We start from the raw sequence: 15,294 nt of genomic DNA on the forward strand, positions 1-15,294 counted from the left end.
ACTCAACCTGGAAACATCTGCCTCTCAAATATCTTTCTTCCTTCAATTAGTCAAATGATGATTTATTTCTCTTTCTGTGAGCAGACTGGTTTTTGTAGCTCTGAAATGGCACTGGAAGGAGGGGTTACTTTACATTTGAACTCCAAAGGATCTTTTCATGTACCCTACTCAGTTTTTCCTCCTGCTGATGACTATGTGTATTTACAATTGTAATTGCATATTCTTTTGATGGCTAATTCTTTTGAGGTTGGGTTGATTGTATAGTATTTGAGAATATAAATATATACTTGATTTTTATTACATTTAACAAATTTATATTACCTAATAAGAATCCCTAGATTTTGGAAGTATTTATATTTTTATAGTACTTTCAGTCTGTTTACTTTTAGGTCAGGATCAGGTGATGTAGTGTAGTGAAAGAGCTTTAAAACAAGAGTTAGGTATTTTATTCCTACTTAAGGCTCCCGCATCGATTGCTTCCATCCCTTGAGCAAGCCGTTTTGTCTCCTTTGCTCCGGCTTCCTGGTAAAGGTCATCTGAAAGACCCAATCCCTTTTCATAAGTCCATGTGAAAATTTGAAAAACACAGTAGTTAGTGAAAACTTGGAAGGTTTAACATTTTCACATATGCCTTCTTAAAGGAGACATTTGGGGATTTCCTGGATAGCTTTCAGGAAAGTAATGGTTGGGAAGAGTGCATCCCAGATGGATTACGTGAGTAATAGCTGAACTTCTGATAAAATGAAGTAGAATATAACCTGGGAATGAGGAACATGGAGGCTTTCTTAGGGCATATGTTTTATGTCTGTAGTAATGGCAATTAAAATTAGCATCAAAGTGTTTGGAAACTTTAGAGTAGCTCCAACTACCATGTTACAGATTGCCTTTGTATGAAAACCTCACCAAGAAAAGCATGGTAAAACTCAAATGCTTTCCACTGTTTCTCAATTTTTGCCCATTTCTTCCTATTTTTCTGTTGTTCTTCCTCAAGGTTATATGAGTATTTCTTGACTTGGGACTCACACTTTATTTTTAGTCTGTTCTCTCCTATATAGTCTGCAGCATACTATTTTGTGGTTCTCTGACAGTTTAGAGTTACAAAGAAACACCTTGTCTGGGGGATTTTTGCACTTGGTTTCCTACTGCAAATAATAAAATGTCAATTATTCCATATAACTATTATTTATAGTACTTTAAACATTCTGACATATACGGGCCCAGTCAATAGTTGATTGATAATAAACAAATGAAATCAATAGCAAAATAGAATTCTCCAATCAGTCGGTCGTTCACAATCATGCCCTCACAATCTCTGATGGAATGCCTACTGTGTACAACACATTTGATGCCTCAAATGCAAAAATGTATGCCACTGCCCCAGCTTTTTAGGAAAGTAAAAGTAGTAAAAATTTTGTAGAACCTGTAACTAAAGCTTAAAATAAGTTCAAAATAATATTTTAGGATAGAGGATGCATAGATTAATTCTGCCATGGCTGGGGAGTGGAGGCAATGGATATTCTGGACTGGGTGTGTAACCATTGAAATGGACCTTGAAAAACCAGGAAGAGCTTAGTAGGCAGAAAAAAAGGAATGGTGACTCACATTTAACTAATGTCCTCTGCAAAAAGGATGGCATTTTGTAAAATAAATATGGTATGTTCAGACATGAGAAGAAAAGTTTGGTCATGGTTTTTAAACATTTTAAAATTATAACCATTTAGATACCAGTTAAAAGATGGTAGTATGATTCTTAAATTTGTTTCTTAGAAATATAACTTTGATGGGCCTGGGCTTTGGAGTAGACTGGAAAATTAGAACCTTGGACAGATCCAAGCCAGCTGGGAGACTATTGAACTATCATAGACCGACCTGCCAGCAGAGATGGAAACAATTCTTTTGAAGTTCAAATTAACAAGTATCACTGCCCGATTCAGTTAGAATGTTGAGGGCAAAGGAGAACTTTCTTTTAATTTGAAATACTGAAACATTTACGTTTAAGGCAGACAAAACGAGCCCAATACATTTTTGTTGTACGGGGTTCATAGTTTATGAATAAATAAGCAAAAATGAGTGTTGAGATGAAAGAGATGGATATTTGGGTGAACACATGTCTTCAGTTTACACCCATGGTACATTAATAATAGAAAGGTGTCTGAGAGGAGGTAGCCCCTAGCTTTCCATGTTAGAAAGCATAAAAGGCTTGGCAGATATTTGTGAAGGGTGCTTTCTTTATTTCAGAACCATTCCAGATATCCCTCTCATAGTACAGAGATTTTTTTTTCCCTTTATATCACTTCTGTCTGGATGACTTTGTGTCCATGTGTCATGGTTTAATGAACACATACTTTCAACACTGAGCCTCATTCTTCTGGGCACCTGCATTTTCTCAGTGCCTTGAACAGGGACTGGGATAAAGTCAGAGGCCAGGTTGTAGGTAATGCTGAACCAGCGGCTGAAAGGGCTGATGGCTTCTTTTCAAACCTATCTTGGGCTGAATTAATTGCTTATGATTTTGTAAAGCACACTGGAACAGAGTCAGATAAAATCTGTTGATCGTAAAACAGCATGTCCGCAGCAGTGTTATATTGTGGAAGGCTCATAGCCTAGGGAGCTAGAGAGACCCTGTCTGATGTCCAGTGTAGACCACTTGAGTCTCTGTTTCATCATCTGAATAGGACAATAAAACTGTATAGAGTAGTTGGGAGTATTTAAAAATAATCTATAGAGCAGGTTACAGGGCAATTCTACTCATTAAATGTTAATTTAATTTTTATTTATGTGGACTTCACTAAATGGCTTGACTCTATGTTGTGGCAAGAATAATCACAGATTAGCTCTCTTTTATTTTATTCTTTTTAATGTGCTCTACTTCAAAAAGGAAACCGTGTGGTTCTGTGAAATGACTTAAACAAAGTGAAATCAGAGACTATCTTTTGATACGGTTTCTGTTTTTCTTTAATAGTAATACAGATTATTTCCATACACTTACATATGTCAAGAAAGGATAATAACATTTGAAAAAAGTACTGAGCATGGTTTGATCTTAGTTGTACATCTTTACCTCCTCCGCCCCACAGGGGAAACATCCTAAGATTGATTGCAATCAAGACTGACTTGTGAGACTAAAGAGAAAGCCTGGTGCTGGCTGTACTACTTTCCTGTTTTGATTTGAGGAAATTACTGCATCTTTGTTGTTATGTTACAGATCTACTTACGCTTCTTGGACTATGAGATGCAGAATTCAAACGAATGCAAAAGGAACTTTGTGGCTGTGTATGACGGCAGCAGCTCCGTGGGGGATCTGAAGGCCAAGTTCTGCAGCACTGTGGCCAATGACGTCATGCTCCGCACGGGTCTTGGCGTCATCCGCATGTGGGCCGATGAGGGCAGTCGGAACAGCCGATTTCAGATGCTCTTCACATCCTTCCAAGAACGTAAGAACCCCTGCACTTGACTGTTTGTCCTTCAGGAGGTCCCAGGCTGCAGGTCCCGCCCGCAGCTCCCGGTGTTTCTCCTGGCAGTGCGAGCACACTAGGGTGTGTCTAGCGAGTTCTCTCCGAGATTCCCTTTCCATCATTTGGGCCCAGAGACAGGAGAGAGTTACAGATCACTTTTTGGTGATCTGTTTCTGCACAGGCGTCATAGCTTTGCTTAAGACAGCTCAGCGTTCAACCGGGAAATGACAGTTTTATTTCTCTTTGCTTTAGCTCTTACGAAGTGTATGGAACTTGCACAGCTTCTGATGAGTTTGAGTTTAAATCTTAAAAACCTGCGCAAAAATATCTGGTAGCTTCTCTTCAGTGAGCTCCTCCTATAGTCCCACGTACTGCAAATAGGTCCGAGAGGATAGAGTTCCCATTAATGTAGGCAAAGAGGGAGAATTGTTTGGGAAGAGAGTAAACAGAAAAGGTTTCAGAAAATATTTAAAATGGCACAATGGGTGATATCCAGAGTTATGTGCAAAGCACAGCAATTTTAGAAAATTATGTTCTAACAAATAATGAGTCATATTAATAGATATATTTGGAATGTTCTTTAGAAACCCTGAATAACTCATGTTTAATAATTTTATACAAATGAAAAAAAATCCTGAAAACTTCAGCTTTAAGAAATCAGCACCTTGTATTTTGAAACAATCTATTTATTAAATAGAAAAAAAAAATGCTTCTGAAACCTCCAGGATTTCTCAGTGATAGGCACAACATGCAATATTTTTTTCAGTTCATAAATATTAAATACACTGGACAATTCTTTTATATAGTGAAATTCCTCTCTAATTACCCAGTTGGAGAATTCTAGGACACCAGAAGCACGAAATGTCACTCAGTCTTTTTAAATCTTGATACCATCATGGGGCGAATTATCTTGCCCAACGTTATTGCAGATTTAAGCAACATGTTCCCATCACGTCCTCATTTCAGTGGTTAATCGAAAGGTTAGAGGTAGTGCATCTTGATTTCAGCAAGGTATTGGGTCAAAATCAAACAAAAAAACAAACAACAACAACAAAAACAAAAAACAAACTTGTCATTTTCTTGACTAGAGCAGGAAAAAATTCAGGCTACAAGATAGCACATTTAATCTCCTCACTGATGATTACTCCACAGTGGATGATAGCTCTTGCCTTTGGTAAGAGGTTAAAGGTGCTTATTCAGTATTCTTTTCAGTCTTGGATGATAATACATTGAGAACTCCTATTTAATTTAAATGATACACCTATAGAAGGGTTAGCTTATATGTTGGAGAATATTATCAGGTTTTTAAACAATATCACAAAAGTCTTCAGTTTTTATTAAAACTGTACCATGAAAGGTAATAGGGGGAAAATGAAATTATATATCTTTATCTTTCTATATTGACCAAAACAACAGTAGTATAGAAGAACCCTAACTCCTAGGACTTCCTGAAGTTGCATTTCATTCAAATTCATTTTGAGCCAATACTTAAAAATAATAATAATGGACAAAAAATAGCTTAGCAATATTAGCTTATATTAAGGAAATTGAAATAAACAACTCAAAGGAGATCATCTCGTGGGAAGATTGCAGATGACATAATCTGTTCTTTTCTGGGTTTTGTGAATGAGGAGGAGAGTAATCACTTAGAAGAGTCTGAGCTGGATTCAGGAGCCACTGGAAACATGAGACCAGGTCAAAGGAGAAGTGTTTATCATAGAGATTTTGTTGTTTGAAATATGATAACTACCTTAGACTTATGTTGGTTGGATGGATTAATGTCTGAGAGCTGAGATTTGTTTGCTAGATTGTAGGGAAACATCTAAGTGAAATTCAGGAAAAACATGTCTAGCTCATAGGAATGCTCCAAAATTGAATGGATTCCCATGGAGGATACGGGCTCTGGCTGGAGAGTGATCGGTCGGAAAATGGATCATCATGTTACATGAATGGGGGAGGGGGAATGTCCGTGTTTAGTAGGGAAACCTTGAAGGTCCCATTCAACTCTAACAGTGACTGAGTTCTGTGAGTATTTAGAATTTTGCTTATGCAAGAAATGGTGAATTATATCATACAGTGCAAATGCCATTAGAAGTATTTCTATCTGAGCTAAAAAATAGAGTTTTCGTGCATGTACGTAAATGATCTCCAGAAGTCCTTCAAGTGGGTGGACATTTCAATGTTGAATTCAGAAAAAAGCTTGGCCTTCTTCGTCCGTGGGCGGAAAGCACACCAATCCTTTATATTCCGACATGAGGGGTGGGTTATCACTCTCATTTCAGTGATGAGTATTACGAGGCTTTCTCTGTGATTATCTCATCACTTTACAACAAGCTTCGATTAGAACAAATTTATCCTCTGCGTCATGTTGCCTATGCAGCATTTGAATATTCTGCTTTTTCTTGCTTTTTTGGGCAGCTAAAACTGGGTGGAATATACCATAGCATATGCCTAAAATCAAAGTCATCGTGTGATGAAGGATGTGGGGATGGACTAAGTCTATCTGTATTGAAATCAAAATATTCCAGATACGAGATGATAATTCCAAAACAAGAACAGAACTTCAATTAGTGCTACTACTCAGAAATGAGTGGTTATGTCATTTTAAAGGCTCTTAATGAGGAAACAAAGGAATTCTATTTAGAGAGTTTCAAGTTCCACAAATGGTATTGTTTTATTCAATATTAGTGCCTAGGAGAGTATGTTGCATTACATTTTTGTTTTTCTTGATGATGATAGTTATAAAGTTTATATAATATAGATCATATACATATACAGCTTATAGATAATATAACTATATATAATTACATAATACACATTAATATTCACATTTAATATATTTCTTTAAGTTTACTCCATACACACCTGCACACATATGGAGTAAAGATTAGAATTACGAAAGCAACGACCAGCTTTGTCATAGTCAAATAATGAGTTTTTCTTGGTTCCCTGATTCCTTGATTCCTTGGTTCCTTGCTGTTTTTCTTGGCTCCTTGATATTTTTCTTGGTTCTCAACATTTATAAGGTAGTATTCCCCAGCACAGTGTTCAAAAGTGCTTATAGCACATTCAACAATATTCTAATATCTGTCAAAGGTCTTGGGACTATATGATGTATTTTTTTTTACTGTAATTGATACCCCATGTTTCATGAGTTTCAGGTGTACAACTTAGTGATTTGACAGGTTTATACACGATGCTGCGTTCAGCACAAGGATAGCTCCCGCCTGTCCATGCCATCCCTGTGACAGTGTCATTGACTGTAATCCTTGTGCTGTGCCTCTTATTCCCACGATTTACTCATTCCATAACTGGACACGTGTATCTCCCACCCTCTTCGCCCATTTTGCCCAGCACCCACCCACCTCCCTGTTAGTTCATTCTGTGTATGTATAGATCTGATTTTGCTTTATGTTTGTTTATATTTTTAGGTGTTAAAGGACAGCTTAGGGTCCATCTATTTCAATCGCAAACATTTTGTGAAGTGAAACAGAATAAGAAAAGATCCAAGAACTTAACTGAATTTCCCAGCACACCCTCAACTCCATGCTTAGTGACTGAACACTAATGTGGCAAGGACTGAAGACCAGATTCTGAAGGTGCTAAGCTCATTAGCTTAGGATACCTTTGTCCCTTGTAAGGAATGACAGAGCTCCCATTTTCTAAAGATGATCATAATAAAGGTGGCAATAACAATAGATAGCACTTACACATCACCCATATAGCACAGATATGTCTGCACTGGTTTATACGTTTATAAAGGGAGCTTTGATCCTCTGGTCCTATCTGCTGCACCTGAGGTCTACATGTCATACGAACATGCTATGATCATACCGTATACCATTTCCATATGACAAGATTAGATGCAGTAAAATTATAACAAGGGGTTTCTACTCTGGAACATACTAATCTGGAGACTAATGCAAATAGAAATATACTTTCAATCATCATATTTTTGCATTTGTTTCTGAATAAATTCCAGAGAAGGGAAAGTAGAGAGAGAGTGGGGAGAGAATCTCAAGCAGACCCCTTCTGGGCATGGAGTCTGATGTGGGGATCCATTCCCTGATTATGAGATCATGGCCTGAGTTAAAATCAACAGTCAGTTGCTTAACTGACCTGCCACCAGGAGCCCCAAATCACTTTTTATAAGTCATCGATTTTGCTCTAAAGAATCACTCAGTTTTTTTAGAAATTTAATTATTGTTAGTATAATTTCAATTTTAAACATACTTAATATATGAAAATTCATAACCAATTATAATGGACTTGTATAAATACACATAAGGGAAAAATTATTGAAATGTGTTCAAATTGAGCTGCCTGCCAAACTTTTTGAGACTTTCTGTGTAACATAAATTTGCAATGACTGGAAGGGAGGAACGACGTAAGTAATTCTGAAGTTCCACCTTCTGTCACTCTTCTTTCATGAGAGGTTTTGCACAATAAAATCTTAGTCACTTAATACTTGATTAATGAATTACGTATTTTTGTTAAAAACAGACAAGTAAGAGGTGAAAAACAAATTGTCCATTTTCAGGTTGTAGCATGTTGTTTAAAATAATTTCTGGGGTGCCTGGGTGGCTCAGTGGGTTAAAGCCTCTGCCTTCGGCTCAGGTCATGATCTTAGGGTCCTGGGATCAAGCCCCATATTGGGCTCTCTGCTCAGCAGGGAGCCTGCTTCCTCCTCTCTCTCTCTCTGCCTGCCTCTCTTCCTATCTCTCTCTGTCAAATACATAAAATCTTTAAAAAATAAAATAATTTGCCAAAATGACTTAATTTATTTAGTTTTATTTTATTTTGTGACCAAGACTGTAACAAATATAAACGATAGGTTTATTTACAATGAAGACATACATACAGTAGCATCTAAATTCCAAGGAAAACTGATTTGAGGGCGCCTGAGTGGCTCAGTGGGTTAAGCCTCTGCCTTTGGCTCAGGTCATGATCTCAGGGTCCTGGGAGCCTGCTTCCCCCTCCCTCTTACCTGCCTCTCTGCATACCTGTGATCTCTCGCTCTCTGTCAAATAAATAAATAAAATCTTGAAAAACAAAACAAACAAACAAACAAAAAAACCACAACTTTTAAGTTGAAGGATTCCATGAAAGGCAGAATTTTGAGATGAACCAAAAGATCCCATCTCTGGGTATGGAAGTCGCTCACATCTCTTTCCTCTTGAAGTAGGTAGAACCCATGAGAACCTTGGGATATCATTCAGTGATTTAGTTGCATTCTGTGGCAAAAGTTATTTTGCAGATGTAACTACCTCCCTTAATCAATTGACACTGAGTTCATCGATAGGGAGATTACCTTGGGCGCACCTGAGTGATCATGTGAGCTCTCTGAAATAAGGTGAAGCCTCAGCTGCTGACCTACAGAAAGAGTGTGGACAGGTATGTTGTGAACTGTGACTCAGGGAGCTCAGAGCATCTCTGGCCACCAGCTCACAAGAAAATGGGAACCTCAGTCATAGGACTGCAAGGAAGTAAATTCTGCCACCCTACTGAGCGAGCTAGTAAGAGAACCCTGGACCCAGGTGCAAACCACAGCCCCAGCCAACACTTTGTTTGCGCCTTATGAGACCCTATCAGAGGGCCCAGTGTCTAGGCTTCTGACATTGTGTGGTTGTAAATGGGTATTGTTTTAAAATCCTAAACTTATGGTGGTTTGTTACAAGGCAGAAGTGAAGCTCTGAATTTGGTGCTGAAAGAGAGCTGTTGCCAGAACAGATACCCAAGATGTGGAGCAGCCTTGGGTTAGGTAGGCGTCAAGGGTTGGTTAAATTTTGAGGAGCATGACAGAAAAAGCCGAAATTAGATGGACACAGTAAATCTGGACTCAGAGGGCTGCCAGGGACAGAAGTGGGAGGGGTATGTTGTTAGAAACTGGAGGCTGGGAAGTCTTTGTTTGGCAGTGGCAAGAAAGCTCAATGAAACTGTGTCCTGCCGACGTGCAGCAGGCCACCTGGTGAGTGACTGACAGTGACCATGCGGCAAAGCAAATTACCGCGGAGAGCATTGAAGGAATAGCCTGGTTTCTCTTGTTGAAGAAACAACAAGGTTTCTTCTTGTAGAAGCTTGTGAGGGGAGGGGGACACGTGGAGGGGAGAACCCTTACGCAAAAAGCCATTAGGACCCAATGATTTTGAAAATTGTCAGCTTCTCTGGGTGGCAGAGGTGTTAAAAATCAGAATAAATGCTGAATGCCGGCAGAGAGTTGAGGTGGGACGCGTGACTGTAGAGCCTTTGCTAAACGACCAGAAACAGAAAAGCACAGTGTCAGTAACAGAAGGGCCCTTTCCAGAGATGAAAGGTGTGCCTCATGGATCTTTCAGTCAAACTAGAGGGCATCCAGGAGGACAAAGGCCATGACCCTCTGCCACGTCAGCAGGAGACAAGGAGAGACACGGGATCGTCTCAGAAAGAGTCTGGATGAGTATTTGAGGACAAAACAGTGAGTTTCAAGCAAGGGCCATGGGGTTCTTGAGGAAATCACTCTAGCAGAAACACTTCCAGTTTGGACTGAAAGGAGTAGAGTACCGATGAGAAGATATCATTAGAACCCCTAAATTCTGTGGCAGGAAGCTGCCAGCTAAAACTGCTTAACTGCCAACATGTGGCACCTTTCAAAGGAAGGAAGAATGACTCCAAAAGAAGCACCAAGAGCCTGGAAGGTGAAGCCCAAACCATCAGAGGGCTTTTCCTAGGACTGGAAACATAGTCCAGTGAAATCCAGCATTTACCCTGCCGAACTTCAAAACTATTACTATTTACTTTCCATTCTCCCTGTTTCCAGCCAGAATCTCTATGTCCATTATGCTGTGCCTCTCCCACCATTGTGTTTGGGGTGTTAAGGTAGGTGGCTTGTCTCTTTGGTTCCCTGGGTCCCTGGGTGGAGGGGAAAAGGACCCCAGGGGCTGCAGTTCAAGGATGGCACCCAGCAGCCTCTTCTGCACCACATTTAGATGGTTTGGACATGAGGTTTGGGACTTTGAGTGAGTGCTGCATTGCGATGTCACTCCTGGGAACCTTCAAAAGGGGAGAATCTGTTTTGCATGCATGAGGGAAGAGAAGCACTGGGAGTCAGTGGGTGGGCTGTGATGGACAGAATTTTGTGATGACCCCAGTATTTCCACCTCCTGCTATTCAGGCCTTGTATATAACCCTCCCTTGTGTGCAGAAAGAATCTGTATCATGGGATGTCATGTTCTATTTTGTGACAAAAAGGATTTTGCGTAAGTAGTTATGGTCCCTAATCAGTTGATTCTGAATTAATCAAAAGGGAGACTATCCTGGTAGGTTGGACTCTAAACAAAAAAATATTGATAATAGTTTTTAAGCTCTTTTAAAAGAAGTTGGAAAGGTCAGGGATGGAAGAAGTCAGAGTAATTCTAAGCTGTAATGAATACTCCTGCTACCTTAAAGAAGCATGCTGACCAGTTATAGAGAAGGCGAGGTGGCAGAGTAGGGAGGGTGGGCTTTGGGAACTGAGAATGTCACCCAGTTGAGAGCCAGGAAGAAAGGTGGAGCCTCAGTCCTTATAGTCCCAGAGACTGAGCTCTAACAACAATTTGAATGAGCTTGAAAGGGACCCTCATGTTGCAGGTGAGTCCCAATCCTGCTGCCTCCCTGATGTGGGCCTTGTGAAACCCTAAGGAGAGAACCTACTCAACCCAGACTTCTGACTTAAACTGTGAGATGTAAGTGGGTGTTGTTTTAAGCCAGTAAGGTTGTGGTACTTTGTTACTCATCAATAGAAAACCAAACACCTTCCTATTGTAATCATGTACACTTTTGAGTGCAAGAGATAATCTAGATGTCCATCTACATATGTTACTTACATATATTAACTAATATATTATTATTTATTAACTGTTTATTGCCATTTCTAGAGGTTTGGTAGTTGAGATGTGACAAGGTAGAATGGTAGGAAATACATAAAAATAATCACTCCAACATCAGCTTGACCCTAAAAGTTGAGTAACCACCACCACTATGTTATTAACTTAGTCATCAGGGTTTTCATTTTGATACTTGCTTGTATGCTTTCGTTTGTTCTTTTGTTACTTCTGCAAACATGTGAGCACCCAGGTGCAGAAATGAATGGATGGGTTGCTACCGCACTCACTCAAACTGAACTCCAGCCTGTGACTCACTTCAGAAAATGTGGATTTCTGTCTGGTACTCTGCACCACACTGTGACCACATATGTCCTCAGTTACTTTAGTAAGTTATCCACTGAGACACTGTATTTTAAATGCCCGGTTCTTTTCTTGTAGGGGATTTTTCTTCTCTCTCCAGCCTTGGTTTAGATTAGTAGAATCTTTATGTTTCTGCCACAGTGATCAGTTATTATTTCACGGTTTGGTTTTATTATCCTTTCTTGTCTGGAGCCTACCTTGGTGGCTATCTGCGTCTTGTGTACACAATTTGCATTCTGTCCTCGATAGTGCGCCTTCCCAGTTTTGCAATATACAAGTACACTTGTCATAGGACCTCAGTAAACTAACTTTGGTAGATCCTAAAGGGGGGAAAGTACATAGATATTTGATTATGAATGTAAAATGCACCAAGTTCAGTGGCACTCTGAGATTATACATCAGAAAATATTGATGATGATCAAACTCACAACAATAATATTTAATGTCCTCTCCAGAAAAAGCAAGGCCAAACACACTTACAAGATTAGGGTAAATGGTAAGACTGAAAAGCATTGTATGTACATGTATTTCATGAAAGGAGAAAAAGTGGTATTTATTACAGGCAGCCATGTTGCCAGTTATAACACAGACCAAAATGTAAAGTGATGTGTTTACTGATAGAGATTTCCATGCCTCACTGTTATGGCTTGGTGTGTTTTAAAAAGTTTAAGACTACTTCATTGATACAGGAAATATTTACTTATATCTCTCCTACAGCTGCGTCCATACCAGATGGCATAGACTGAAAGATCAGTAATACACAAAATAGGCTGGGAAAATTTATGCACATATGTCTGATTTGGGCCTGTCTTCTAAAACAGACATAAAACACTTTACAGACAAGGGAACATATCAGATATACAAATATACAAATTTTAAGATATATATTATTATAAAAACATAATTAAAATTCAAAAAGGAAAAGCTGAATTGAGCAATTGGCAACAGAAACTGCAGGCAGTGGGTAAATATTCTGAACTGATAAGGAATAAAGATTGCATAAGATGATTAGAGAAAGTTATATAAGCATACCAAAAGAAAATGGGACAGATAAAGTAAAAATTTAATATCCCGAGAAGCTAAATGGCTTGTTGGTACAGGAAACACACACCTATCCATATTAGTGAACAAAGGAATGTAAATTCCAATAGGAAAAAGACATCATTTTCATCTATCAAATTGCTTTACAAAAATAGCAATAATAAAATACCCAGTTTTGGAGATGGTGTAGTAAAATGAGAATAGATGTCTTATGGTACAAAAGGGGAAGTTTTACAGGTTTAAAATTTTTTAAAAAGTGTACTGGGTGGCTCCGTTGGTTAAGCATCCAACTCTTGGTTTCAGCTCAGGTCATGACCTCAGGATCCTGGGATAGAGCCCCACAATAGGCTCCCTGCTCAGCACAGAATCTGCTTGAGATTCTTTCCTCTCCTTCCTGTCCCTCCCATTCTGCTGCTCCCCTTACTTGCATGTCACCTCCCCCCAAAAATAAATAAGTAAAATCTTTTAAAAAATCATAAAAAACAAAAAGATTAAAAAATAAAATTAAGATCTCTCCTGTAGATCTAAAAAATTAACCTAAGAGTATATATATTAGTACATTTAAGTACATTTAGAATCATTTAAAAAAATGAAACTTGCTTAAGTTAATGGTTAGATGGTTCTTGGAACACACATATACTCTTTTCACTCTTGTGATTTGTGTATTTCTATCAACATGGTGATAAATGTTTAATAGAGAGTATCTACTATATATGCAATGCATGTGTGTAGAAGGCAATGCAGTTAAGGTAGTAATAGTGATTATTTTTAGGTGATGAGGTTTTTTGATTCTCAATGTTTTGTGATTTTCCTACAATGAACAGTTTTTGTTTTCATAAATATTTTTTAAATCAATAAATAAAACATTTGACATAAATGTCTTTCTGAAGGGATGTATTAAATCTGGGAAGAGTATATATGCCACATCACACACACACATTTTTAGGTAGGCTCCATGCTCCATGTGGAGCCCAATGCGGGGTTTGAACTCATGACCCCAAGATCAAGACCTGAGCTGAGATCAAGAGTTGTACATTTAACCAACTGAGTCACCCAGGTGCCCCATATATACATTATTTTCTATATTGAGAAAATCAAGACACATCTACAATGTCAGGAAATGATAACCGATCAAGAGGTTTTTTTGGGGGGTTGTAATAATGCCAACACATGAGGACAGATCACTATCTTATGACCTGCTCTTTTAGACTAGATAATTACCATGGTCTATGCTAGAACATCTCAACTTTTTACCTCTAAGACCCTCTCACCTGATGGCTTGTGTAAGGCATGACAGATGCTCGTGGGTAAGCCTACATTTTTGTAATGTTCTTAAGAACACTAGAGCTCATGTAGTCCTTCCTCTGCTGGGTGACATGAGTAAATCTTTGAGTTTGTGCTGATATTTGAGACGTTGTATATAATTAGAAAATGTTGCTTTTTGGGCGCCTGGGTGGCTCATTGGGTTAAGCCTCTGCCTTTGGCTCAGGTCATGATCTCAGGGTCTTGGGATCAAGTCCCACATCGGGCTTTCTGCTCAGCAGGGATCCTGCTTCCCCCTCTCTCTCTGCCTGTCTCTCTGCCTACTTGTAATCTCTCTCTCTCGCTGCCAAATAAATAAATAAAATCTTTTTTAAAAAAAAGAAAGAAAGAAAGAAAGAAAATGTTGCTTTTGATCCATTTCACAAATCATGACTCAAGAGTTGCTGGGTGTCCTGGTTGAAAACCATTGCCCTCCCACGTCAGAGATCTCATTGTTCACTTTTCCCATTTCTGACCTTCCTGACCCTGACCCTGTTGCAATGTTGTTTGGCCATACCTACATCAACAGTTGTGTTCTGATTACCCTCAGAAATAAGCTACTAGGTTTAAATATATGTTTTTAAATATATGTGTTCAGAACAGAGCAAATGGTGGTTGCCTATCCTGTTAATTAATGGGGTCTACGGCCATACCACCCTGAACGCGCCCAATCTCGTCTGTTAATTAATGGGATAATATCATATGGAAATTTTCATAGTCAGTAGTTTCTTTCTTGCAAATTTTTTTTAAAGATTTTATTTATTTGACAGAGAGAGATCACAAGTAGGCAGAGAGGCAGGCAGAGAGAAAGGAGGAAGCAGGCTCCCCGCTGAGCAGAGAGCCCGATGCGGGACTCGATCCCAGGACCCCGAGATCACGACCCGAGCTGAAGGCAGTGGCCTAACCCACTGAGCCACCCAGGCGAATGACGACTTTGAGCAAGGAATTATAATATAAAATTGTACAGTCTGCTAGGGACCCAACCTTCCTTTTGAAGCATGTGGTTGAGTCCAACTGTAGCATAAAGAAAACAACTATCAGAGATATTTTAATATTTGAAGTTAATTATTGGTGGACATTTATTATTGACTTGGTCATTTAACTCAAATTATGTTTTTAAATAGTATGCATGTAGATATACAGGTCAGTGGAATAATTAACATTTTAAAATCAATTTCCTTGTGTGACTTTTTAGACTAAAATATTTAAATCATGTTGGTTTCTATATGTATTTGTTGAATTACTTAGAAAATTTTGCAAAATTTTCATTGAAATTTTTAGGTCAACATTGTCTT

General features: G+C 38.7%; 1 protein-coding gene across 5 annotated transcripts in view; it reads left to right on the top strand.

Annotated features, from left to right (window-relative positions):
- NETO1 (neuropilin and tolloid like 1) overlaps window positions 1–15,294 on the top strand; it is a 125,500-nt gene that overhangs the window by 72,751 nt on the left and 37,455 nt on the right. For all 5 annotated transcript variants that reach the window (XR_006383876.1, XM_044242817.1, XM_044242816.1 and 2 more), the window contains exon 7: window positions 3,206–3,434. Coding sequence is in view for 4 of the 5 variants with exons in the window: in XM_044242817.1 (XP_044098752.1) it covers window positions 3,206–3,434 (229 nt within the window). In the remaining variant the exon portion in view is untranslated. The remainder of the gene's footprint in view (window positions 1–3,205; window positions 3,435–15,294) is intronic.

Source organism: Neovison vison, chromosome 3 (assembly GCF_020171115.1).
Source record: "Neovison vison isolate M4711 chromosome 3, ASM_NN_V1, whole genome shotgun sequence".
In the NCBI taxonomy this organism is placed as follows: domain Eukaryota; kingdom Metazoa; phylum Chordata; class Mammalia; order Carnivora; family Mustelidae; genus Neogale; species Neogale vison.